The 26,572-nt window shown below is 32.3% G+C and overlaps 1 protein-coding gene across 1 annotated transcript in view; it reads right to left on the bottom strand.

The window, feature by feature from the left end:
• The window catches only part of LOC106460080 (neuron navigator 2-like), a 61,141-nt gene that overhangs the window by 11,487 nt on the left and 23,082 nt on the right, over window positions 1-26,572 (bottom strand). The window contains exons 2-15 of the mRNA XM_022386699.1: window positions 24,619-24,727; window positions 19,797-19,930; window positions 18,351-18,526; window positions 14,855-15,011; window positions 13,896-14,055; window positions 13,358-13,437; window positions 12,228-12,317; window positions 9,978-10,071; window positions 8,198-8,272; window positions 7,586-7,757; window positions 6,839-6,949; window positions 4,168-4,272; window positions 3,061-3,132; window positions 1,705-1,901 (exon numbers count right to left, since the gene is read on the bottom strand). Of these exons, the coding sequence (XP_022242407.1) occupies window positions 1,705-1,901; window positions 3,061-3,132; window positions 4,168-4,272; window positions 6,839-6,949; window positions 7,586-7,757; window positions 8,198-8,272; window positions 9,978-10,071; window positions 12,228-12,317; window positions 13,358-13,437; window positions 13,896-14,055; window positions 14,855-15,011; window positions 18,351-18,526; window positions 19,797-19,930; window positions 24,619-24,727 (1,732 nt within the window). The remainder of the gene's footprint in view (window positions 1-1,704; window positions 1,902-3,060; window positions 3,133-4,167; window positions 4,273-6,838; window positions 6,950-7,585; window positions 7,758-8,197; window positions 8,273-9,977; window positions 10,072-12,227; window positions 12,318-13,357; window positions 13,438-13,895; window positions 14,056-14,854; window positions 15,012-18,350; window positions 18,527-19,796; window positions 19,931-24,618; window positions 24,728-26,572) is intronic.

Below are 26,572 nucleotides of genomic sequence, written 5' to 3'. Positions count from 1 at the left end.
CTTGTTGAGTCTAACCCAAAGCAACACACTCATGAAATGGCCCTGAAATAGCATGTCTCTCATGGAACAATACGTAATTGTCTAAGGAATATGGGACAATCATTGTTCCTATCGTTTCTGGCACATAATGCTTGTGAACCATTTTTGGGCAGAATTGTCACTGTTGATGAAAAATGGATTCTCTATGCGAATATTAGATGCCAAAAACAATGGCTAAGTCCTAGATAAAAAACCACTTCCAACCCCAAAATCTGGACCCCATCCTCAGAAAGTGATACTTTGCATTTGGTGGGACATCAAGGGAGTAATTCATTTTGAACTCCTCAATCCACAGTGAACTGTAAATGCAGAGATCTATAGTCAACAACTGGAATGTTTAAATCAAGTTCTTCATCAGAAATACCCTTCACTTGTCAATCGGACAGGTGTTCTTCTTCTCCACGATAATGCACGTATGCATGTGACATGTTTGATGCAACACTAGATTATGGAGTTGGGTTGGGAAGTTCTCCTCCACCCACCATATTCTCCAGATATGACACCATCAGATTACCATCTTTTTCGCAACAAGTCAAACATGTGTACAAAAATTCTTTACACTATAGGATATCAGTTTTATCTAAAACTCTAAATAATTCTCTTTTCTTGTCAAAAGTCCACACAGGCTGATTCAATTACTTTCGAATCCAACTGACAGGACGAATTATTTTTCTCTACTCTTATCACAATAGTATCAGTGAATAATTTACTTACATTACCTCCCTGGGTTACCAGTTGTATCCTGAACCTTAAATAATTGTCTCCTTTTCATCAAAGTCCACACAGGCAGGTTCAATTACTTTAGAACACTTTTGACAAGACAACTTATTTCTCCTTATCTCTGTTAACTGTGAAACTCACTTTAAATATCACCCGTTATGGCTAAACTAACAATCACGCAGTCTAACTTCACTTTCACTAACCTAACCTTTTCTAACTTCCTTTTTTGATTACCACAGTTGTATCCAGAGCTTTACATAATTGTCTCTTTTTTTTGTCAAACATCCGCACAAGCTGATTCAGTTACTTTAGAACCCAACTGACAAGACAAATTATTTTTCCTATCTCTATTGTTACAATACAGTTGTGAAACACACTATAGAAATCACCCGTTAAGGCTAATCAGTCCCACGCTGACTAACTTCATTTTCATTCACTATCTAACTTTGTTCTATCTGAACTTCACTTACTTGCACTCACTTGGTCTCCTATATTTATACATTTTCCAACTGAGGCCTAGAACTTTCTACAGACTAGGAGATGCTATGATGTAACAATACTCACATAGTGAGAAAAACTTAAGAGGTTTTGAGAAAGATGACGTCAACAATACTACAACAATTGAACTACACACACAATGTACAACTCTTACTGAGTTACATAACAAAATTTGTTATAACTCTCGCCTTTAAAATAATTAACTTTAACACTCTTCTCATGAAAACTAAATAATCATTAACTATTAAATCACTAAATGAAGTAAATAATAACTCTTTTACTAAACAGTCTTGTATATCCAACAGATGAAGTTACAAGCTAGGTCAAATTATGAATTTAAATCCCATTATAAGTTTCTAGTAACAAATTAAATTTATGATAGCAAATGACTTAACTATTTTAATTGAAAGGTGACTTCTTTTTTTAAAATAGAAGAGCATTCCATACCAATGGTAACATCAGAAGAACTATGAGTTTCCAGAAACTTGTTGAGATAAGTCCAGACATCAGGCATCCAATCAATGATTTTGTTAAGAATTGGATTTTTTATACCTCTACAAACTTCTTCTTCAACAAGTTTTCTACGAAGATATCTTCCCAGAAATCTTTTCACTGGTTCCATATGATTGGCACACAAAACCCACCTAATAGAAGATGAAAACAAAACCTCATGAATTTTTGCATGTCCAGTACAAACCAGTCTTCATACTATCCAAAGTAGTAAAAGTGATAAATAAATATTTCTATACACATTAAAGTAACTCAAGGGATACAAGCTGAAAATAAAAACAATATCCAATGTTTTACTAAAATTGCTAAAATTGAGTAGAATAAAACTGCTTAACTTATGTTTCAAAAACTTGTTAATCAATATTGCAGTATTTAACAAAACTTTTAATAGTTTATATTTATAAAAATATTTTTTAGGTTATCTTTTTCAACAATATTTAAGAAAAAATTATTGAAATAGTTATTAACTCCAAAAGAATTGTCTATAGCATTAATCTAGCCACTGAAGAGTTCTTTACTGAAATTAACTAATAATAAGAATGTACTGACTGACTATTATTAGGATTTCACAAAGATATTTGTAAAACATTATTTACTTGCATACGCAAGAGACTGATCTTGAGGTTTGTTTGGCAATTGCCCGAGCCCAATTAATTAGGAGATGTAATTTTTATATTGCAAGACAAAAAGAAGAAATGGAAAGGGAATATGTTTGCTAGGGAGAAAATGGTTGAACTGGATTATTTCCTATCCCACAATGTGAAGGACATTGTAAAGACTGTCAGATAGCAGCCAAGAATCATTCTGAAAACTGCTTGTCTCAGATTAGTTGTGGATAATGAATGACTGGAAATATCTATGTGATCTGATGAGTTTACTATCACCCTTTTCTGTACTGGTAATAGAGTAAAAGGTATTTGAACCTGCTTTATCTTTCTAACAATGCAAGATGCAGTAGGTGGTGCAATTAATGTTCTTGTAGCAGGGATGGGTCCATTGCTCTTGTATTGTTTCCAACTTATCCAAAGAGCATAAAAATGGCTTCAGTAATCTTTCTTGGCTACCAGAATAACTAGTTCACAATCTAATTGAGCATTTTTGTAACAAACTTTAATAAAACATTTAACATTATAGGCCAAGTTCCTTGAAAAACAGGCTACAATTAAATAAGACACCTTGTAGTGTATGTGTCATCCATAGTTCAGGCTATTAATGTCACAAAAGTTGGTTCAACCCACCACTAGGTGGGAGTGTTAATAAATACCCATTCAGAGTAGTTTTTCTGTGTCTCACCTGAAGTTGTGGTGCAGCTGTAGGTTTGTAGTTGAACAGGTGGCTTGGTTCATTGTTCCAATAATATATGGACTGGAAAATAAAGAAATAATAATTTTTAACAAGATAAATTGGACGTTATTATTATGTTCAAACACATCCAAAAACATTCACACTCAATTGATAGCATGGAATTACATTTTGCTGGCACAGTTGACTTTTATCTCGTGCTAACATTTACTTAGAATGTTTTGCTTGGTTATTCACATGATGTTTCAGTACTTAAATAAAGGCTGGTCATTATTTACTGTTGCAATTTTCACCAGCTTATTAACTGCTGAACTAAATCTGAGGAACCACTGAAGGTTACACCTGCTATTAAAATGCACAAAATTTGGATAGGCACTCGATTATAAATTACTGCTAACAATGTTGAAATACACAACAGTGTATCAAAATATTCTCTTATAACCAATAAATTATAACTGTCTACTATGACCTTGATAATTTCTATCGGCTTTCTCCTCTGAAATTTCATCATTCTTACTAACAACATGTTAAATAATACACACCACTTACTGATGGTAGAGATCAATAAGTTATTTTAGCACCCAGATTATATTCAAGATATATCTGTGCATTAAGAAATGAAGTAATTGGCTTGAAGGTAACCACTACGTATGGTGAATAATTTAAAACTATATCATTATTTCTGAAAACACAGAAGTTAACATCATTAAATTATTTTTGTTTTATTAAAACATGTATAACATTTAATATGTTGAAATTTACCTAAATCATACTAGTTTTAAAATATATACGTAGAAATTATGTCCTGCCTCACAAGTATATATTTGATAGAAGACTCTCTGCTCTGAGTATACTGTTTATCATATCAGAGATAATACATAGGTTTAAAGTACAAACATTCAGTATTATGTGTATAAAATCTATCATTGTAATTAAAAATTAATAGTAAATGATTAGTCAACTAGGAATGATACACTAAAACCATTTTTAACTGATCATCCTGATCAAAAAATGAAGTAATATTCATAACAAGCATGAACTGCAAGAGATTTTTATATGCGACATAAAAAGCATGGATAACAAAGTGGAATTACACACCAGTTTTGATACTTGGCACTGAGAAAGCCATTAAAAACTTCATCCAATGAACCAACATGGTGAAGGTTGTCCAGGATTATCACAGTTGGAAGGTCTAAGCCATTACTAGAAAAATCAAAAAGCAAAGACAGTTATTACAAGATATAAACTATGTTTATTTAATGTTCTCTACTCTGATGTATGTGACAAATGATAAAATAATGGATACGAGTTTCTATGTGTATCTTATGATTATCTCAATTTTGAACATATAAGTGTTACTTACTAACAGAATAAAACCTTGCAAAGGTTCATATTTGGGACATATTGTTTTCACCCCCCCCTCCCCCCATAGGTATCTTATTGTTAATCATAACCTAAGATACTGAAACCGATTTTTATTAAACTTAATAGTTTTCTGCATTTCACTTTTCTCTCACCAATGATCTAAGGATACTGGACACTTACAGTTTATGCTTTTTTACGATGGCAAGATCCCTGTAAATTATCTTGTGTACAGTTCACTAGGATATGTGCAACTTGTTATAGTATTGACTTTCTCATTACGTGTGGGGTTTCTGGAGAGCTAGTCTTATTAACTCTGGCAATGATAGCAACAGTCCTACATGTGGTGGAATGCTGCTTAACTGGCTTTACATCTCCACTTGCTAATGTTATTTATCATGTTATAGATAGTCAACTACAAAATGGATGTGCCCCAAGTTTTGTACTTCTTTGTCATTTTGCTTCCCCTGAAATGGCTGAAACATAATCCTCCAACAATGAATCCACCCATGTATGTCAATTATAGCATTGAACTCTGTTAAATGGTCAAAAATTTCCTGTGAGCCAAATATATCACTCATGGTACCATGGTTCACATCTGTGGCAACACACTACTGCATTAGCATATGCAAATTGTTCTTATAGAGTTCAATTATCCTTCTTTATTGTTCTGTGAAGTTTTTATGTCAAAAACTACAAAAAAGAAAAAAAAAGCTTTTTTATGGGAAAACTTTGATTTAAATGCTGGACAAGTTTAACATAACAAGCCTCAATCAGATAATTGAGAAAAAATATGAAAATCCTGCAATAGCTAATTTTAGTAGTTCATGAGGATAAATTATACTTAACATTCTTACAATTTTAATGAGGAATATTTTTGCTAAATAGAGAACACTATAATTAGTTTTGCTTGCACTTGGTCTCATTTCTTATAATCCAATTGGCATACTTCCTATTTTTTCCTGGGTTAATTTTATTAAATTCTTTTTTGACATTGATAGTGTTTTTCAAATCCACTTCTAACAAACTGATGAAGTGTAAAGAAATAATTTTTCATTAACTAAAAACTGTCAATCAAAACAGATTATGTTTAGTTTTGTTATTCTAAAAGTTAATGATGTCATTGTTTTGATATATCCTGGTGATGTTTAAAATAGCTTTAGACATTACTTTGCAGCATTACTTAATGTCTCTGATTAAACTAAAAGCTATATATATATATATATATATGTACAGAAGTTTAGATCTTTAATATATCATCTAATAGTGATGGTATTGTTTGTTTAAAGTTAGATCAGATATGTATTAAAGCCACAAAAACCATAGAAACAACTCGTACAACAGATACATTCTCGGAAAATAACTTCCTGATGAAATAGATATTATTTCTAATTATGTAAATCAAATTCTGTGCTTTAAGCCTAAATCAGGTTTATATTTCTCAGCATCTATTTATTTATACAAACTTCTTATGTATTTAAGTTAAATTTCCATGAAAATCAACCTATTTGTGTAGTTTGGTATTTAAAATAGGCTTAAAAAATATTAACTTTTGGACTTATTTTTGCTAGACTAAAACTAAGATTTAAAAAATGCACTGCAAAATACAAAAAAGTTACAATATTCTATTTAATTGTTTGCAAATCTGTGATAAAAATTAGATTTATAAATTTTATACTGCTGTTCTGAATGCTTAGAGCTTTAAATTACACCTATTTCATGAATCCTTACCCATAATTAATTACCTTATTTGTAATAAGGAGTATACCAAAACTTCAGTAGAGTTGGGTATAGAAACGTTAAAGTATAGAAGGAAAGAGTAAATCATGCAAAAGTTTCAACTGTGACACCATTGTGTAGATAATATATTTGTTTGATTGTGTCATTCAAAAGTTGTTTTTATATTTCGGCAGTCGTTGCCATATTATTTAATATGTATTTCTAAGTGTTAAATAAGTTAACTAATTTTAGGATAATGGCTTATCTTGATACCACCATTGTAAATTCATGATAGACAGATAACTAACTGGTCAGTATGAAATTATAATTAAACTATAGAGCAATTTATCTTTAAATGCAAATTAATTTGACAAGGTTATTATTATGTGAAACATAAAACAAGGATATTATTATGTGAAATTTATAATGCACGTGAAATAATCATTCTATATGAAGAATTAGCACAAAGCTTTTATAAAGATCAAGGTTGATGTAATATTTTCTGTCAGAAATACTTTTTATTTATACTTAAATCAGTATCTCTTTTCAAGAATTATTAATAATTAACAATAGAAACTCAACGTATGGTGAAAAATTTAGAGGATCAGCTTGTATATTAGGATAATTAAATGATTTACTAGTGTCTGGTTAATTGGTTACAGAAATATTAGAATAGTTTTTCTCTCACCTGCTTTCACACTGTTCAGCTAGATTGGATAAATACTGTCGAAGCTCACTGGCTGACTTGTGATCCACGCTGAAAGTTGCTACAGCACCAGGACCCAAATCCTTGCCATTCCTATAAAGTGATAAAGTTAATTGTTCCATTTTTTTCAATCACTCTAATTGAATGTGGACTTAAACATATATTTATTTTGCAAAATTCAATCCTATTTTGTTAACTGAGTGACAGCTTTCTAAAATGTGGTGCTTAGCAGAGCATTGTAGTTGATGTGATAATATACATTATTATTTGAAACTCATCAGTCTTCATATCTATCATAAACAATGAGACTGTGAATGTTATATCATGATGATCCAAATCATAATCAATTCTGCATATTATCAAATATAACTGTTCTTACTATTCATTCATTAGTAATGTAACAATTCTAAAAATAAGTTTATTTTTCATTGAATTAAGCCATTATGTCAAAGTGTGCAATAGGCTTAGCTCTCAAATCTTTTATTACTATATATATATTTTTTTTCATACTTAAGAAACTGTACAAGAGAAAGTTATATTTACTCAAACAATGTATCAAAATAAATGTAAAATACTAGCAATTTAATTAGCTTCAGCATTTATTCACACTAGGTTTAAAGGAAGAATAATTTATGCAGAAATTAATACTGAAAAAGGAACATGTAAAACGTGCAAGTTATACACTTATAAAAAAAAAAGAATTTTAGTTTTATTCAACTGAGCACTAACCTAAATACAAGGAATTCAGCTAGTTTCTGTGCAAGATATGTCTTCCCTGTTCCACTAGGCCCACACAAAATGATTCTTCTATGTTCCAATAACAGAGAGACATATCGTTGGATAATTGATTTAGGAATGAGAGTTTCAAATGCTAAGGCATCAATGGAATTCTGTTTTGTACCTACAACATACAATGTACTTTAATGCCTAAGTTAAAATATTTCATCTTTGATGCCATGAGAGCATGCATTAGGAAGAGTCATGGCTCAATAGATATATCTTTGTTTTAAATTATTCACTCTCTTGAATAATAAATGATAATTTTATACCCTAGGACAATTACGTTTATGGTGCATTAGTGTGGATTCTCTGATAGGTTTCTTCTGACAGTACTATTTTTCAGAGCAATCATTATTATTATTATAGAGTATGATGTTACATTATAAATATTCCTGTATTTAATACTATTTGTAAGCAATATTACTCAAAATACTGAAGTAGTATAATAAATTGTATACAATTCATGAAAATTATGCATTTTCTTAGTCTAGTGTCATAATAAAAATTAAAAGTTTTCTTAAATTGGTAAATAAACATAGGTAAAGTATACATTTCTATTACCTTTTAAAGTAATGCGTATTTGCATGTTATCACCAATTAGATAACCACAAGGTAACAAGTCGGGAACATCTGCTTCTGGAACAGACAGATTAACAATGATATAAACTAAAAATGAAAAAGGTAGTTTTTAAATATTTACAATAAAAATCACACTAATCTTTGAATTTTTTTTTTACATTTCTCTTTATTAATTCATTACAAATTTCAATCAGAGATGTGTAAAAATAGCATATCAAATCTTTTATCTGCTATAATCACTGCTCTGCTGGAATAGACTTGACAGCAGTCTGTTTATCAAAATCTATCCAAAATTTTATTTATATGCAGCATAAAATATTTTATGTTACAGAGTTAAATGGTAGTGTATGGAGCTAACAAGCCTGAGATTTATCATAAAAATAATTTTACAGAGTATTTTATTCTACATTTTTTTTAATATGTCCATTACCAGCTTTTGGATTTAATACTTTAACATTATAAATAAATAACAATACCTTAACTATTTATCTTGTATTACATTAGGCATTGCACTACGTATTGTATATTGATTGGCTTTCTTGAAATAAAAATAATTCCACAAGTTAAATATAAAGAGTTTGAGAATGATTTTAATTTTTTTTCCCATTAATGTTTTTTGGTCAACAACTGAGATTCATTTTATGGTATTGTTAACATCAATATTTAATAAGAAATTTGTAATGACAGTAAGAATTTAAATTTTAGAATTTAGATTTACTTCTGTAGTGAATGGTACTTGAGGTATCAAAAGGCTGCACACTAAGTTATAACCACAATAACTGAGCAAATGCAGGACTTGGGTACCTAGTAAACAACAAATTAAAAAGTAAACAAAAAACCTACTATGCAAGTGATATGATTTAGGGATAATTAAGTACACAAGTGAAGTGAAAGATGCAAAGAAAGACTCAAATGTCATATTTAGTTCACAGGAACAACAACACAATATTTTTGTACACTGATTTATTTATTTGCACACTATTCCATACTTAGTCCTTCAGAGACCTTAATATAAACCACAAATAGCTTTGGTCACAGCTTTGAGTTGCTGAACCAATAAAAAGAAATAACCTGAAAATAGAACTCTAGCAGAAATGCAGACAGAATTTACCAAAATAGTCACTTATATACAATTTAGACATAGTACAACAATAGCACATGATACACACACTGTTCAATACATCTCACATCATAAAACAAAAGCAAAGGTAGTTGACATCTTTGTATCCCCAAGAAAGTGCCAGCCAATGACTAAAGAAGGTACAAACCCACAAGAACACAGAGCCAGCCTGAAACTAGCAAGAACTAGACAAGTGTAGCATTCCTAAAATTCAAAGTGGTTAAATAGTGGATTTCTTAAGACAACTAAAAACAAACAAACAAGTCTTGATATAAAAACAAAAGGTATAAAGAGGTTGGCCTAATATCATATCACTGGCATGCTGGACTTAGGCATAAAACTTACATTCATATAGTTCTAATAAACTTGTTCCATTTATTATCATACCTCTTGAACTCAGAAAATAAATTCTTAACCAACTCCCAATACACAAAAAACTATATACTAAATCCCACACTGGTTAATCTTTGTTTCTTTCAAGATAAATTTGATTGAGCAGCAAACAAGTTTTTATAAGCACATGAAGATGATGTATTGTGTGTATAACACACAAACCCTTTTGTTTCTCAACCTTGTAATAAATAACATTTTACCCACCAAAAGTCATTATATCAAGTATTTTCTTACAGATAAAAACGTTACCTTTTGCACGTACCACATTACCAATGTGGTAACTTAAAACACTTTCAGCATTTAGACCAAGATTGGTTACAGGATCTATTCTGAAGACATATTCCTAAGTAAAAGGAAGTGATTCATTACAATTTTAAAATTACTTTGTATAGTTCCTTAATTTAAAAAAGTTTAAATGTTTAAATTTCTTCTATTAATTTAAATACATTAAAATATAGCATTGATAAATAATAGTAATTTTAGCCACAATAAAAGAAATCATGAGTAATAAAAATGGAAGACATATCAAGCAAACTAAATACTAGTTCACCTTATTTAGTCAAAAGTAATAAAAAAAATTCAGAATTGAAGCAGAGAGATAGAACTTTCAATACTACAGTTTATCAATTAGAATTTTCACAACTACAGTTTCTCAACTACAAACATTCAAAGTTTAGAAATTCACCATTATTTTCATATTATTTCTTTTGGGATCCATATTAAAAAATGTTTTACTTTCAGTAATTCCAGATATACACACATACACAGAGGTGAAAATCTAAAAAAAAAGTAGAGGTACTCAACTGGGTGAAGTGGACCAGTTTTTGAAAAAGAAAAACTCTACATGTAAACATAAAAAATGACAAAGCAGCTCAAGTTTCACACACCCACACATACATACATAGTATATAAAGAATTATGAAAATACAGGGTGATAAATACAGGATTCATTAACAATGTATAATTACAACTAAATGGTAAATTTATCATTAGCACTTTATATTTTTAATACATTATTTTAGAAAATACAAAATAATATGAACTTGTATTTCATACTTATAGCAAAGATATTAGGGATATCTGCCACTGTTCATAATTTTGAACCACTGACCAGAGTGAAGGCAGCCAGTCAGTGACACTGTACCAAACATCCACACTAGGGGGAATTGACTGTTATTTTTATTATGTACCCATTTTAAAGTGAGAGGGAATACTCTATAGTATTAAATAGATTAATACAAAAGAAAAGTGAATAAATTGTTCCTTGCACTAGTATTTGTATTTGATTTAAGCACTGCTACACATCTTGTTTTTATGTTACCATAAGTTATCATTGTATGATTATGAATTATTGTTTTAAATGTCCTGTATTACTCCTCACAATTCAGCCAAATTATTTAGTTACTGTTTGGCCTTCTTAGTTTCCAAATAAACTCTAACAGCTATAATAATATTCAATATTAGGTATTTGTGCAGGTCAAACCAAGGTTGAATGTTCAGCTGGCCCATTTTTTTCCCAAATATAGTTTCATCACACTTGCCATATGCTTAAGATCATGTCTTTCTGGAAATGAATCCATGCCCAACAAGTCTGTCTTGTTCCTGAATGAATATAATGATAGATAAAACCTATTTGTACCTTTTATCAGTCCGGGTGGTGTCATTTTTGTGTAAATCTCCACCATTGGCTAAGATTCAGCCTATATTTGTATTGGTCCCCTAGCATGCTTCACTGTGGATGTTGTACATTGACTGAGATAACATTCTCCACTCTGCCATTAAACAATTTGTTGTTATTTATTTTTAAATGATTTGACTTTATAATAAGATGTAAAGTGCACCTTCCTTTACCTTTGCTTTTCCATTGTTTAAAGTATGATTCACATTTCTGTCTTTTTAGTTTGGTTCTCTCTCCCAAGCTGTGGTTTTTGACAAGATACACATCCAGTGAGACCACTATGTGCTAATGTACTTCTGGAGGTAACATTCACACCTGTACTTACAACTAGACAAGGCTCTACTGTTTGTCATGTATGACATAAAGAACACACTCTGAGTTACTTAAAATCATGAACTTTTGAAGAGTTTGGGCTTTTTACCTCAACCACTTCTATTATCCACAGTAACAGTTTCACATACCCACTTCAAGGTTTCCAAACAGCTTCTACTGCAACAGGAAATTTAACATCACTCTGTTCTAAGGAGCCAAAACTTACAGATTTGAATAGAGGGGAGCAATCCACATATTTGTATTTTATACCAATTTTGCTCACTTTTTCTATAATTATTTACAATATTATAAAAACATCCACATTGTTTACCACTATGATCAAACCAAACGTTTTCTACTAAAGCTATAGAGTAAATAATGTGGAAAACAATGCTTGTGCTTAAAGCTATGCTAATTATGCCAAATTAAATTTATTTCAGTAAAGAATACTGATTAACTTTATCTGTGAATGTAGACAAAGTATTAATAGAGATTTTGGGGATTCCTACCTTGAATGCTTTTTTTACTACATTGTCCAGTAAGTCCCATTTAGTTTTAGCATCAACAGAAACTGATCCTATAAGCATTTCTTGGGGTGGCTAAAAAACAAAATTTTATGTATTTTATTCATTAATTTGTTGTCTGATCTCATTCCTTATGTTACCATGGATGTATAAATATGAAAAAAGTAAAAACTTGAAAGAAAATATGTTAATTTTGCTTTTATATATATATATATATATACATTAGTACATCTTTATTTACACATACATTTCAATTTCTTATTTTTTCATAGTGCATTTACGAACATGATTCCAACATACATCTTTCATACTTTCATATCATCTGTTGAGAAATTATTAGAGCAAACCATATGTTACTCAGCTTTTTTATTGCTTTGCTTATTAACCTAGGCTGGATTTATTTTTTCTATATAATTTAAACATCCTCACTACTGCACTTCTGATCCAACTAGTAACAATAAAAATTGTATTATGGTAATTACTGTTACAACAGCGGAAGTTGCGCGACGCTGGGAGCATGTGCTGTAGTTCTAGAAAGATCGAGGAACCTGTTGAATGTCCTAGCATTTGCTAGATGTGTGCTCTTATTGTATATAAGCCGGGCAAATAAAACGAGAGGATCAATCGGAACTGGAGTAGCAGTTAGAGAGATTGAAGATAATAGACACAGTTAATCGAGTCAAGTGAGCGGTTGTGACCCTAAGTAAGTGCGTGAATCATTGTGAATTATAGCGTGTGTTTAAGTTAAAGTGACTGTGGAAATTAAGTGTATTGCAAAGTTGAATTGAGAAAGAATAAACTAGTTTTATTTAAGAAAGGACTTGTATCGCTGAAGTTTCTCGGAAAAAATTTCTAAGGAACATTAACAAACAAACACAGACGTAACATTATCACAGACATCTGACAGTCTACTGAAAGTATTTCTACAACTAATAATACAGGACTTAAAGATTTTAATGCTGAACAGCAATTCAAGTAAAAGTATTAATACAGTGATTTTAAAAAAGAAGTGTACCAAGATTTTTAATTAAATATTAAACCATTTTAAAACAGATTAAGTATATTTAACATTAAAAAGATGTATGGCAAGTTTAACATTATTTTATAGATTTTACCTCATTTTGTGTTGTTACTTTCTTATAATCTCCATGGCAACAAAGATAGGCTGAGATGATGACTCTATTCCCATCTTCATCTGTAGTTGCATAATTGAGGTATGTAGCCAAGATTATATAAATAGAAAATATATGTGAAAAGGTAGATATAAGAAGCAATATTATTCAACTGTTGAGAACTGATGTTCAATATAATAATATAGAATCCTATACAACTCCATACTGTCTAGCATTAACCTAAAAACAGCCATTATTTATAAGACATTAAGTGAGCCTGGTTTAACCATGAAGAACTTTTTAACAGGATAGAACTTAAGTCACAAGAATTTAACACTCATTGATTCCTCTTTGAATAGTTCTCTAAAACAACTTTCACGAGATTACTAATTTGTTCTTTTCCAATGCTTCAAGAACTTATTTTAAATTTATTTAATACAAGTGAAATACTTTGCTTCTAGACATCATCAGTTATAATACTCCTCTCCCACCATAATTGCTTGCAAGAAGATTTCTGTTTTTCTTCCTTTCTACTTCTTACCAACATTAGGAGGACCTGAGTGTTCTGAGGCACTTAGATTTTTCTCCAAATTCTCCATACTATTCCTGGCAGGTAGTGAATTATTGGAGGAGTTTAAAGATTTACTGGACACAATTTGTTGCAGTCGTTCATTATCTTGTTTGAGGTTCATTATTTCAGCCTGAAATCATTGTAGTATATGTTACTTTACAATTAGAAAAAAAGCAAAATCAAAGTGTCTAGACTCGTTTAATACATAAACACAGTTATTTCATTGTTCAAAGTTAAAACTGAAGTTAAGATCTATTAAAATAATGCAATGAAAAATATAACAATGACTATGTTTGCGATTGATAAATTTAGAATGCGCACAAGGTTACTGACATAATCTTGAAAAAGATGGGTATATCTCTGCTAAAGCAAGTTGTCCTTTTGTATTGCAATATAATGTTCCAACAAATATCTGAGATTATCTAAGTTGTATAAAAATATAAAGTTTAAATAAATTTAAGTAACAATAAAAATTTTGGTAAAAATAGAAACAGTCTTACACCTAAAAGCATTATCAAGAAGATTTTTTCAATCTCACTAGCATTTTAATGTATTTGGTGTAAAAAGTATTTAGTAAATATACTGCATTTTCAATAACAAAACTGAAACACAATTAGACACTGTTTTCAAATGTTTAGCATTTTAAATTGCAATCAGATTATAGCAATTTACAAGTATATAAAGAGCTGTTTAAACTTCTCCATTGCTGTATCTTTAAAAATAGTAGTTTGTCTCAGCTATTAAAGTTCTTTAACATAATACTTTTATAACAGTTTTTCTTAATAATACAGACAAAAGAATCAAGCTAAAATCTCCATTAAAATTTTTTTGACAAGAGCATCATATCATAGCATGTTTAGTAAACCATAAAAATATGATTCTGTTTTTCCAACATTATGACTACGTGACTTATAATGAAATTTTATCACCTTCATTTTATTCACAGTATCTTTCAAGCTCTCTAGCTGATGAGCTGATGTGAGAGCTTCAAGACGGATATCTGTGAGGGCCATGTCTTTCTCTCGCAATTGCTTCTTTAGGTCTTTCACAAGGTCTGGCACATGGTCATCTTCTTTTTCACAAAGACTGAAAAGCAAGCATATTTATATTTTGTATGTATATATATATATATATATATATATATAGTAGAGAGAGAGAGAGAGAAACTTACTGTCCTGTAGAAACATTCCATATGTACAAATCTCAACAATTAATTAAATAATCATGTCATAAATTTGAATTTGGAGTGATGGTCAAATCCTACTATTTGATTATTCTATCTAGCGTAACAGCTCAAAATTAGGGGCAGCTACTGCAGATAACAAGTGACTAAAATGGACTAAAGCAAAGGTGAACTCTAGGTGCTATCAGGAAAACATAGTAAACGTAATTGTGTTGGATGATATTCCTGTGCTATGTGGGCAGTATGCCACGAAAGTATGACTGCATCAGGGTAAAACATCAAGTGACAGTACATACAACTTGACAACCATGTTTCTACAAGCCATGGAAAATGAAATCTGTTGTTGTTATCCTTTTCTCCAACATACCTGTGAAGTCACTTGACTCCAAACTTTGGACTTGTGTGTATCTGATCTGCTTAAACTTTGTTTTGGAAGTTGAAATATGGTGGAACATCTGTGGAAAGTTTATCAAGATGTCTAATCTAAAATTGATTTTGCCGTTTGTGATATAAATGCATGTTCATAGACATCAGATTCAGATTGGCTATGAGTGATGATGGAAGAAGTAGTTCCAAGGACAGCACAGAACTTGGAATAACATTCAAATAATATGTTATTAACTCTCCTCATAATTATAGCAAACAAACAAGAGGGAATCCTTAATACCCGCACACTTCAAATTCTTTGAGGCAAAATTAGAGTAAATTAATCTAAGAGACCTTTGTTTCCCTTTTTATTAGCTATATTTTTGTGCGCCATCAATATAAAGTGTGGTGCGCGTGTATACCCGACTCGAATATATTACTCTTCAGGATCTCTACCAGTATATCCTCAAACTAAAATTATATTATGATGGATTAGAATAAATTAATCTGGGACCTTGGACGTGGTCAAATACACCAATCGAAAGGGTTTGACCTTCCGAGTCGAAAACTGTTTTTAGATCTCAAATCGATGAAGACATGACGGAGCTATGAGATAAAAGTTTGTACTTGAAAAAAAAAAATCCCTCAGGGCCGTTTTATGGACAGCTCATCCACGGCTAAAACCACTTTGGAAATGATACTGGGTTACTGTTACGTATCTGCTTGTTTGCTTGTTTCTGGTAGAAATTCTTTCCGAGGATCTTCAGCGATACAAGTCCTTTCTTGATTAATCCAGTTTATTCTTCCTTGATACAAACTTTGAGTACACAGTAATTCCACAATCAGTACGTTTCTCGTCACTTTAAACTTAACAACTTTTATAATACACGCTATAAAACACAGCGATTCTCAATCTCGATAATTTTGCTCTGCAAAACACACACTTTATCCCCCCCCCCTACCCGTTGGCTTTCCCTGCCAGGCTTATATACTAATGAAGAGGGCATCCCGAACACACTCGGACTTCCCCGATCATTTGAGAAACTCATCACGCACGTCACGTGACTTCCGCTGTCGTAACATTACTTTTACCAGAAATGAATCATTAATAAAGGCTGTAATGTAAATAATGCTTTTTACTTTTGTTAATTATGGAGAAAAACATCTCAAGCCAATGAAACTGAAATATTAAAGCTACATTTTGTGTAAGTTAAATAATAATTTACCACTTTCAAATCTAATAAACTCGGCATGTCTAAAATGGTTTCTTCACCAAAACTAGAAATATATTGGTTGAAACTAGGAATTTTTTTTATACTTTGTGACCTCTTATTAAATACAGTTTCAAACATGATCAGTCTTTGTCAATCTTACTAGGTCAGTGATAAGAAAAATTTCCTGATCATCTTTTGTAACCCTTACTAGAAGGTGGTATCTAAAGGAGCTAAATAAAGTTATGAATGGGGAACTTGACTCTTTACACACACACACACACACACGCAACATATACTCACCTAAGATATATTTTTTACTAAAGAAAAGTTTTCAAGGCTTAAGTTGTCAGTATCTCTATAATTCACAAATATAAATTAAATTGTATAAATTAAGACAATAGACAAATCGATACCTAAGCCAATAGTAGGATATAAGCTAAAATTGCAGTTTTGAGTAGCTACAGTTCTGCCAAACAAAGAACATATGCTATATAATGACTGAAATAGTCATGAATTTCTCCCTTCCATAACTGGCTTAGAATAAATCTTTAGACAGATATGTTCAGGTTAATGTTTCTAAAGTTTCATGCTGATATTCTGCATGTAGTATGACATTCTTGTTAAATGAATTTTGATAACTTGTATGTGCCAGTGGCTAGAAACTCGTATCACTTTGGCTCTCTGATTGACGATCCTGGGAAGGGGCAAGCCAATCTCAAGGGTTGTCACAAATCATTGTACAATTTAATACGAGTTGGGGCAGCATTTCCTAAACTTTTGTCATCCATACCCCCCCCCCCTGATAAATATGGTATATTGCACACACACCTCTTTTCTTTTTTAAATGAATGAAAGGTTGGTTTTGTTTTTCAAATTCGTGCAAAGCTACACAAAGGCTGTTTGCACAAGCCGTCCCTAATTTAGCAGTGATAGACTAGAGGGACGGCAGCTAGTCAATACCACCTGCTGCCAACTTTTGGGCTATTCTTTTACCAAGGAATAATGGGATTGACCGTCACTTTATAACACTCCTGTGGCTGAAAGGACAAGCATGTTTGGTGTGATGGGGATATGAACTCGCGACCCGCAGATTGCGAGTCAAGCTCCCTAATACCAGGTCACGCAAGGCCCATAATACAAAGATACACATTAAAATACTATTACTTATTATTATTTTCAATAATAAAAAAATATATTAAAAGCTTAATTTTGCAAGAATGTGACAAGGTCTAGGAGAGGTCTAGGTCTTATAGATTCAGAGCAATGGTGAGAGCTGTGTTCACATTCTTGCTTTAGCCTCTCAACCAAGAGTTTGATAAACAATTAGAGAACACTCAGACTGCTGTTACGTGACTCTTGTTTGTTTGTTTGTTTGTAATTAAGTACAAAGCTATGTGCAATGGGCTATCTGTGCTCTGCCCATCACAGGTATCGAAACCCGGTTTCTATCATTATAAGTCCGCAGACATACCGCTGTGCCACTGGGAGCGATAATAGTGTGAATGGAAGATAATATTTATGTTTTCATAGTGCATAGTATCATGTATTTGTTAAAATAACTAATAAATAAGACATGCATACGACACTTGCAACAAAAAAACAACAACTTATAGTAAAGCAAAACCAACATTTGCGAAGAAGGGAGTTTCAGGTAATACTCACTTTGCAGAAGAATGAAAAGAATTCACCAAAGATTTATTCAGAGGATGAGGTCCAAGTAAAGGCGAGTTTGGAGTAGATGAGTCATACTGGAAATGTTTCAAGTCCTCCACATCTGATACTGAGCCATTTTTATTTTTTTTACTACGAGAGAATGCCTTGCTGAACGAATCACGCAACTATAACAGAAGAAGAAATTCATCTTCTTTTGCTTACATAACTTAATATGTTTTCGCAACATTTTGAAAAATATTAGATGTGCTATAAATATGATACTTTATTCTCTGGATGAGCGCGTTATAATAAAACGATTTTGAATATTCAAATCAGCAAATTACATGAAAACCACAGCCAACGTAAAGTCGCGGTAGAACGGAATGTATCAGAACTACATTTTGGCATTTCGTAGGTAGAGTTATGCCACCTGAAACTGGTCGCTCTTGGGAAGTGTACGAATCAGTTTTTTCCGATGCAAAATATTCCTACGTTTATATCATAGATTTATTCCGATCAAGGATTTAGAATTTCCAATATGAGAAATTTTTTTGTTCTGAATGACATTGGAAGGCAAAGGAATGTGGATCAAATTAGGGCATCAGGATCATCCAGAAAAAAATCTGCAACAAAGTCGTATCCCAGCCGTATTAAGCAAAATGCGATATCTTTTAACAGGTGAAACTCCACGAACATAAAAGTTAGTGACAAAAGTCATCTATGTGCTCTGGGCAACAGTACGCAACATAATAAAGAAAAAATCTCCATCTGCAAATGGTCCAAAGGCTGCTCCCTTAACATATTAATTCAGTTGTCACAATTGGAGAACGAAATGGGTATTCATGTAACTCGCATGAATGCATAACGGTCAAGTTACCAAACAGTGCCTATAGATTTCTGTGCAATCAAACTGTTGTAAGGTGTGCTGGAAAACCATCGTCCATGTACACTAGACGAAAACATGCACAGAGTAGCGGTGTGTTGTTCACATGATTGCCTTATTATGGAGCTTTTCCAATGGAAACTACGCTGCATCAATATTCTCAAGATGCATAGTTGTCAGATAAGATACGACCACACGTGACGACATGAACTGTAACGAAGTGGCGAGGCTCCAAAATCGTTTTAATATAATGTATTCAAAATCTAAAGAACGTATTACTGTGAGATAAAAAAAAACTGTTTAGCGTAGTAACAACCAACTTTATATTAAGGCTTTAAAATAAACTTTAATGAGATCAAGATATGTTTACCTTAATGATTTAGAAGTTACAAAAATTTTCACTAACAACAAATATTGCAACAAAGAATATAATGGTACCTTAATTTTAAACTTTTCAATACAAAGATAAATCTGAAGTGAATTTCATTTCATAATTACCAAATGATCTTATCTGCTATTTAAAACTCCGCATGCAATTACATTGCAAAAAGCATGTCCTGATAAAAACTTACCCATCCTTTCTTCTTCTTTCCTTTACTACTAGCATTATCGTATCTTACAGAAGGATTGCTACAGGTGCTGGACTGAGAGTTTACACTAGAGACAGAATCTGTCGAAAATTGTCTGGACATTTTACCTTTCATGGCTGAAATCAGAGAAGTTGATGGTAAATCCGTGCCCACAACATCAAGGTAGCTCCAACTATAATTCTTAACCAGCTCAGTAAAAAACAGGCTTAAAAACAGACCTCTTTAACAAACTGTACTGTATATAAAATTCTCCCAAGTCATATACTACAAGTATTAAAAGAAACAAAAAGGGAGATGTAGAGATGACAATGCCCCCACCCCGAAAAAAAAGGATAGGGATGAATACATAAAATCATACAAATATCCCTACATACGTAGTCAAATATTTCCAATAAATTGTTTTTATCTACATCTAAATGTTGACTTCCTTTCATTTGCATGAATTAAGGTTTGAGTAAAAGCATTTAAACTGAATAATGCTATAAAATCTTACAATGGCTAATTCCTATAAGTTTGTAACATTGACTCAGAAACTACTTATGTAGGGATTTTTTTATATGGGTTTGTATATTCATCCCTACCTTGTTTCTGCACTTTTTGGCATTGCCATCACTACATCATCCTTATTTTTCTATTTTTTTGTTTGTTTTCCTTCTATTTGTTAAACAGTACCAATGAATATCGCTAAGTACGGCAGTGCTTAGTATTTAGGGATGGGCCGGGAAAAAAATGGCCGTCGCATATTATGTATTAATCATCATAGTCTCAAATCTCTTTATAACAATGTAAGAGACTTTTATAAACACCTAACTTAGGTTTTCGAGGTTTTCAAAAGGTAATAAGACCTTCAGTTTAGCCAAAAAACATCGTTAAAGTAGAGAACCAGCGAGTAGTGTAACAGTCAAATGTTCGGCTGATTATTCTGATTCTGGCAGCGGAAGGGCTAGCTCAACAATGGTTAAAGTTGTTGCGATGATTTACACACCAAAATGTTGCATTTTAACTTGGGGAGTGCAGAAGCAGTATAGCGTTTCATTAACTTCGGCACATGACAACATCGTTATGCCAGGCTAAAACTGCTGCCTTCGTAGCAGCTGCCATTCATTATAAAACAAATAATAAATAAATGAAAAAATAGAAAAACACAAGGATGATATAGGAATGACAAAGTTAAAAAGTGCAGAAACAAGGTAGAGATGAATATACAAACTCATATAAAAATCGCTATATAAATTCACCTTATTGAACAGTGGAAAGACTCGACAAAGCAATTAATAATAATTTATGTTTTTCTATAGAATCAGTGTATATCGTTCATCTTATTCAGCTTGGATGTAGGCCATGTTTTTTAGTTTAGACTTTAACATTGTTATTTCACCAGAGAGAGGTTTGACGTCACGTGACTAGCGTATGGCCAAATGACTAAATTTTGAAAGTTCAGGAAACGATTTTAGCAGTATAGAAACACGAGTTAAGCTTGATTAAAGAATGATTGATTATTAAGTTCAAGAGTGTGTTATAACTGGTTTCTGTTACTATCAGACAGCTAGTAAGATAGTTCAGTTTTGTGAATATTGAGTTTGTGTTTCTAGGGGAAAGTGTCGTATATATATATATATATATTGAAGAAATTAGCATGTAAGTGAAATTGCTGTATTAGTGGCTGCAGCGAACTTTACTAATACTCACTGTTCTAACTTCCAAAACCAATATGATTAATAAATAAAATACTTTTGTTATCATTAAGAGGACTGGGTTTTTACAATTTTCTTTTTAACAAATAATCCAACTGCCAGCAAGAGAAACTGTCGCAACAATGGTGTCAGTAGTGGAACTATTTTGCAAAAATCAAATCAAAAGTCAGCTTCAAAATGACCATACATACTTGAAATGAAATAAAAAACATTTTTGAAATGGTGAGGCAATGTAAAGTGACCAAAAAAAAAAGAAAGTTAAAAGAAGACCGAGAAGAAAAAGAAATGAAGTTAAGAGAGGAATTACAGAACAAGACATGAGAGTTACAGAATATTTACAAAGAAAATCAATTTAACAGAAGACAAGACCGAAAATGCCATAGAAAGGATTATAACAACAAAACTGAAGTACAAAAGGACACCAACAAATAAAAATGGAAGTAGAAAACGATATCTATGATGTATAAAATTACATCAACACAACAGCAAAACACTTAGAAGCTGAACTGGCAACTGGAAGAATAACATCATCTACACCTCTCCCTGACTTTACTCGAGAATTTCAAATCTCAAACATATTTAATAATGATGTATGAAATAGGAAAACTCGTATGGTCTATGCTATTGTTGTGTCATCTGTAACTGCTGTAACTATCTGAACTACTCCAGTCACACCACTATCTCATCAAGTTGCGGAATTCAGATGGCTAGCTCAACAACGTTTCTCAATCAGGAACCAACAGATTATGAAGGAAAGGTACCACTGGAGGCATATGAAACATATTTTGCAATTATTTCCAAAGTATATCGATAAAGTTGTAATCAACAAACTACTTATATTTCTGTACCAACTTTAACAATATTAAGCAATATTCTTACAAAGAGGTGTAACGAATATTAGGCATTGGTAGCCACCTTATCAAATATATTTTAAGTGTCAAAACTTACGGAAGTTTCTAAAGCAAAGTAAGGAGGAAAGACTAGGCCTTAGCAAAAGTTGCTGAAGATGAAGAAAGACTTGTCACAATTATTTTATACAGATGGTTGACATGAAATGATGGATTTATTGACACATTTATTGGTATAGTAGATAAGGATACACGAAATAAAGTATATGCACATCTTTAAATGATGCTGCAGGCAAGTTGTTTCAATTGAAACTTAAAATAGTATATTTTCAGAGCTGCAGACAAAATCCTGAAAGAAATACCAATTATTTACAAAGAATGACTAGAAAAGGGAACTGCTATAAGTGTAGAAAACATGAGCATTATATCCAATAATGTGATGGATCAACCATTGATAATAAGCCTAGGAGACAATATCCTGAGAATGAGATTACCCCATCTGGCCAAATTGAAATGAGAAATGCATTATTTAAAGAAATAACTCATTGTACTGATTCATTAATGATATGTCTTGTAACATTGATCAACATTGGTTCTTCAACTACAACTGTTCGACCTTATCTGGTAATGAAAGCTGGGAAATTGCCTACAGAGGTAGAACCATGAGGATATATTAATGATTAGCAAAGTGGTTATGAAAGTACAACAAGAGGAAAGTTTAAAGTTTCCTCAATGTGGAAAGCTTCTATACATAATACGATGTGTGGGTAATTGACTTCTAGATAAATTACGTATTGTGAATAGACTTCATGCAGAAATACAGATGTGAGGTTAGGGTTGTTCCAAACATTTTCAGAGTCTACGACTAGGAAACCCCTGTGTAGTACAGCAAAAAAAGGAGGATTTTCCAAACATTTTCAGAGTCTATGACTAGGAAACCCCTGTGTAGTACACAACAATTACACCACAAGAGGTTGAACATCCAGTGACAACAAGGATGAAAACACAAAATAATGAATCAACCTAAAGGTCAGCAGAAGTAAATCAATCTACTGAAGAGCCTGAGCTTTCTGTCAAGGTTACTTCCAGAGTATCATCAGGGATGGAGCCACCAGTAGTCAACAAGTGTTCATAAAATGCAAGGGGTCATTCCATGTTCATACCATAAACACAGAAAAGAACCTCATGCATACAATTTGGTAAGTGGACAGTTCAGATACAGTAAATGAGTATAGGAAGAATTTTTTTGTTAATTATATATTTAATAAATAGTTTAATGATATTATATTCTATATTTATAGTTGTTAGTGGTGTTAATTATCAAAAGTTCTGGTAGTGCTAATTATAGAAGTTTAAGTTCAAGGCACCATTGTTTTTGTGGGTAATAGGATTGTTTAAGAGACTTCACAGTACAGGAAGCCCCCCCCCCCAGTGGTACAGAGTTACAACGATAAAAACCGGGTTTCGATACCCGTGGTGGGTAGAGCACAGATAGCCCATTGTGTAGTTTTGTGCTTTACTTCAAAAGAAACAAACAAACAGTACAGGGATGGGACTGTGTTGTAGGCTATATTTTTAATTTAGATGTTTTCCTTGTTTCACCAGAGAAGTGTGACGTAACTTGATAAGAACATCCTTTAATGACTAGAACATTATTTAAAAGTTTATGAAACGTGTTTGTTTGTTGTTAAATATTAAGCTACAACCACCGCGGATATCAAAACCCGATTTTTAGCGTTATAAGCCCTCAGACCAACAGCTGAGCCACCAGAGAGCGTTCAGGAAACGATTTCGGTTATATTATAGGATGATTCTTTAATAAGTTAGAGGGTTTGTTCGTCAGTTTGTTACTGTCAATCATTTAATTCAGTTTTGTGAATAATAAGTTTATTTCAGTGAAAAATATAGATAAAAGAGACTGCCGTACGTACGAGAAGTTAGCAAGGCCTATCAATAAACATCAGTAAAGCTAATTTTTAGAACTTGAAGTTTAGTAAATAAAATGCTTTCATCTATTGCCATTAAGGGGACAATGAACTTTGCACGCTTTTTGTTACTGAATAATATAAAATCAACCGTTTCAACAATAACGTAAATTTATGTTATGATGCCTAATTAACAGACAACACTGTTATTTGAAAAATCAGTCTATGTGCTACTTAAAAATTCATATTTTATGTTAGGCAAACAGTTACAAGTACTATTGTCAACGCTTCAATATATTTGTAGTCGAAAATATAAATTTCTGTTTTAGAAACCCACTTCTCTGAGTTGTTTGCATTGACTGTAGTGCTATCTTAGTAAGGCCAGCTTCTGTACTTTGCTTTTTCAGAGCATCAATTGTGTTCCGTAATTCTCCGAGTTCCGAATCCTATTAAACAAAAAATATTATACATACGTATATAGTAGTAACACACTACAATTAAAGGTGAATTTTTAGAAGCTACACTTAATACTATATTGGGTCATCTTTTATTATGACAATAGTCTGGAATTTGCATGAAATTGACTCCACAAAACACCAGAATGTTTTTTTCTTCACTGTAGCCCAATTGTCGAGGAGTGTGGCCAGGTGGTTATGGCGCTCGACTCGCAATCTGAGGGTCGCGGGTTCGAATCCCCGTCCCGCCAAACATGCTCGCCCTTTCAGCCGTGGGGGCGTTATAATGTGACGGTCAATCCCGCTATTCGTTCTTAAAAGAGAAGCCCAAGAGTTGGCGGTGGGTGGTGATGACTAGCTGCCCTCCCTCTAGTCTTACACTGCTAAATTAGGGACGGCTAGCGCAGATAGCCCTCGTGTAGCTTTGCGCGAAATTCTAAAAACAAACAAACAAACAAACTAGTTCACAGATGTTGGTACGTAATAACAATTGTGATTATAATGTTCACCTCAAGGATGAAAAATCCAACCGAGATACAGTAACAGTATGAACATAATGATACACTTCATTATCATCTGGGAAAAACTCTTGTCAAACCGGGAGTAAAATGCAGTACTGTAAGGTAAACATAAAATAGAATGTTCAAGTATGTCCTCCTGGAGGTTATTTTTTCTTCCAAAGGAATCACAAGATCTCTCTTCTACCACAAGAAATTTGTAACACCATTACATCACCTGCAGAAACTTTCGCAGTCGGAACAACACAGAAAATTTTAAGTACCTTATGTGATTTTCTCTATATTTTTACATCACCATCAATATTGACACGGGTGAAACATAACCTAATAGGTTACATCCCGTGCTCTAGTCATCAAATGTCAGTAGCTTGCACTCTAAACACCACTAAAGCCATGCTTTCTTGTTACATCTAAGTTGTTTGGGACTGGTTAGCTGTTGTCATGCGAAACTTTATAATTTTTTTTTTCACGTGGATGATTAGATCTAGTCAAATCCTAATTATTGTTGACGTTGAAGAAAGTGGTCAAACAGCACATAAATATGATGCCTGTCACACTTCAAAAGCATGTCCAGTTATTTTTTCTATCAAACAACCATCACATTTCATCTATTGAAAGACGTATTTCATACACTTGTCATACGACATTAGTATTAGGTCTGTTATATTTCTAACACAATATTTTTTTTTCAGTCTTTTACGGGTTTTCAAAAAAAAGATTGTATAATAGTATTTCGACCACACTAATTCCGCCATATCGAGTGCTGACGACACGTTTCTCTCATTACTCTTATACACCGTTCTTCTTCCTGAACAATCCTAATGGACTAAATAAAGAATGTAGTATTAAAAATATAATAGATCTAATAGTAATGTCTTATGGCAATTACGTTAAATATAATCATGCTTCGACAGCTTAGAAAAGGCATTCACAGCATAACAATTGTTAACAAACATTTTTTTTAACTGCCACATTTAATGGACTATGAAGACAGATGGCTGTGGAAATCAAAGAAACAGTCGTTGATAACAATGCCCTTTCTAGAGAAGCGCCCACAAACATGCTCCCTTTCGAAGTTGGAAAGATCATTTCTATTATCCACTGTCCTTCAGAATAAATACGATGTGATTACATCACTGCATTTATATGTGCTCATGCAATGGCCTGACACATACGTAAATAAAAAGGGGTGTTCTACAAATATGTTGTGTGAATTCTAAAACGTGTTTTTTGTTTGTTTTGAATTTCGCGCAAAGCTACACGAGGGTTATCTGCGCTAGCGTCCCTAATTTTAGCAGTGTAAGACTAGAGATGACAG

This window comes from Limulus polyphemus, unplaced genomic scaffold (assembly GCF_000517525.1).
Source record: "Limulus polyphemus unplaced genomic scaffold, Limulus_polyphemus-2.1.2 Scaffold704, whole genome shotgun sequence".
Taxonomy (NCBI): domain Eukaryota; kingdom Metazoa; phylum Arthropoda; class Merostomata; order Xiphosura; family Limulidae; genus Limulus; species Limulus polyphemus.
The sequence above is the reverse complement of the archived record's forward strand: the minus strand, read 5'-3'. Positions and strand labels throughout refer to the sequence as shown.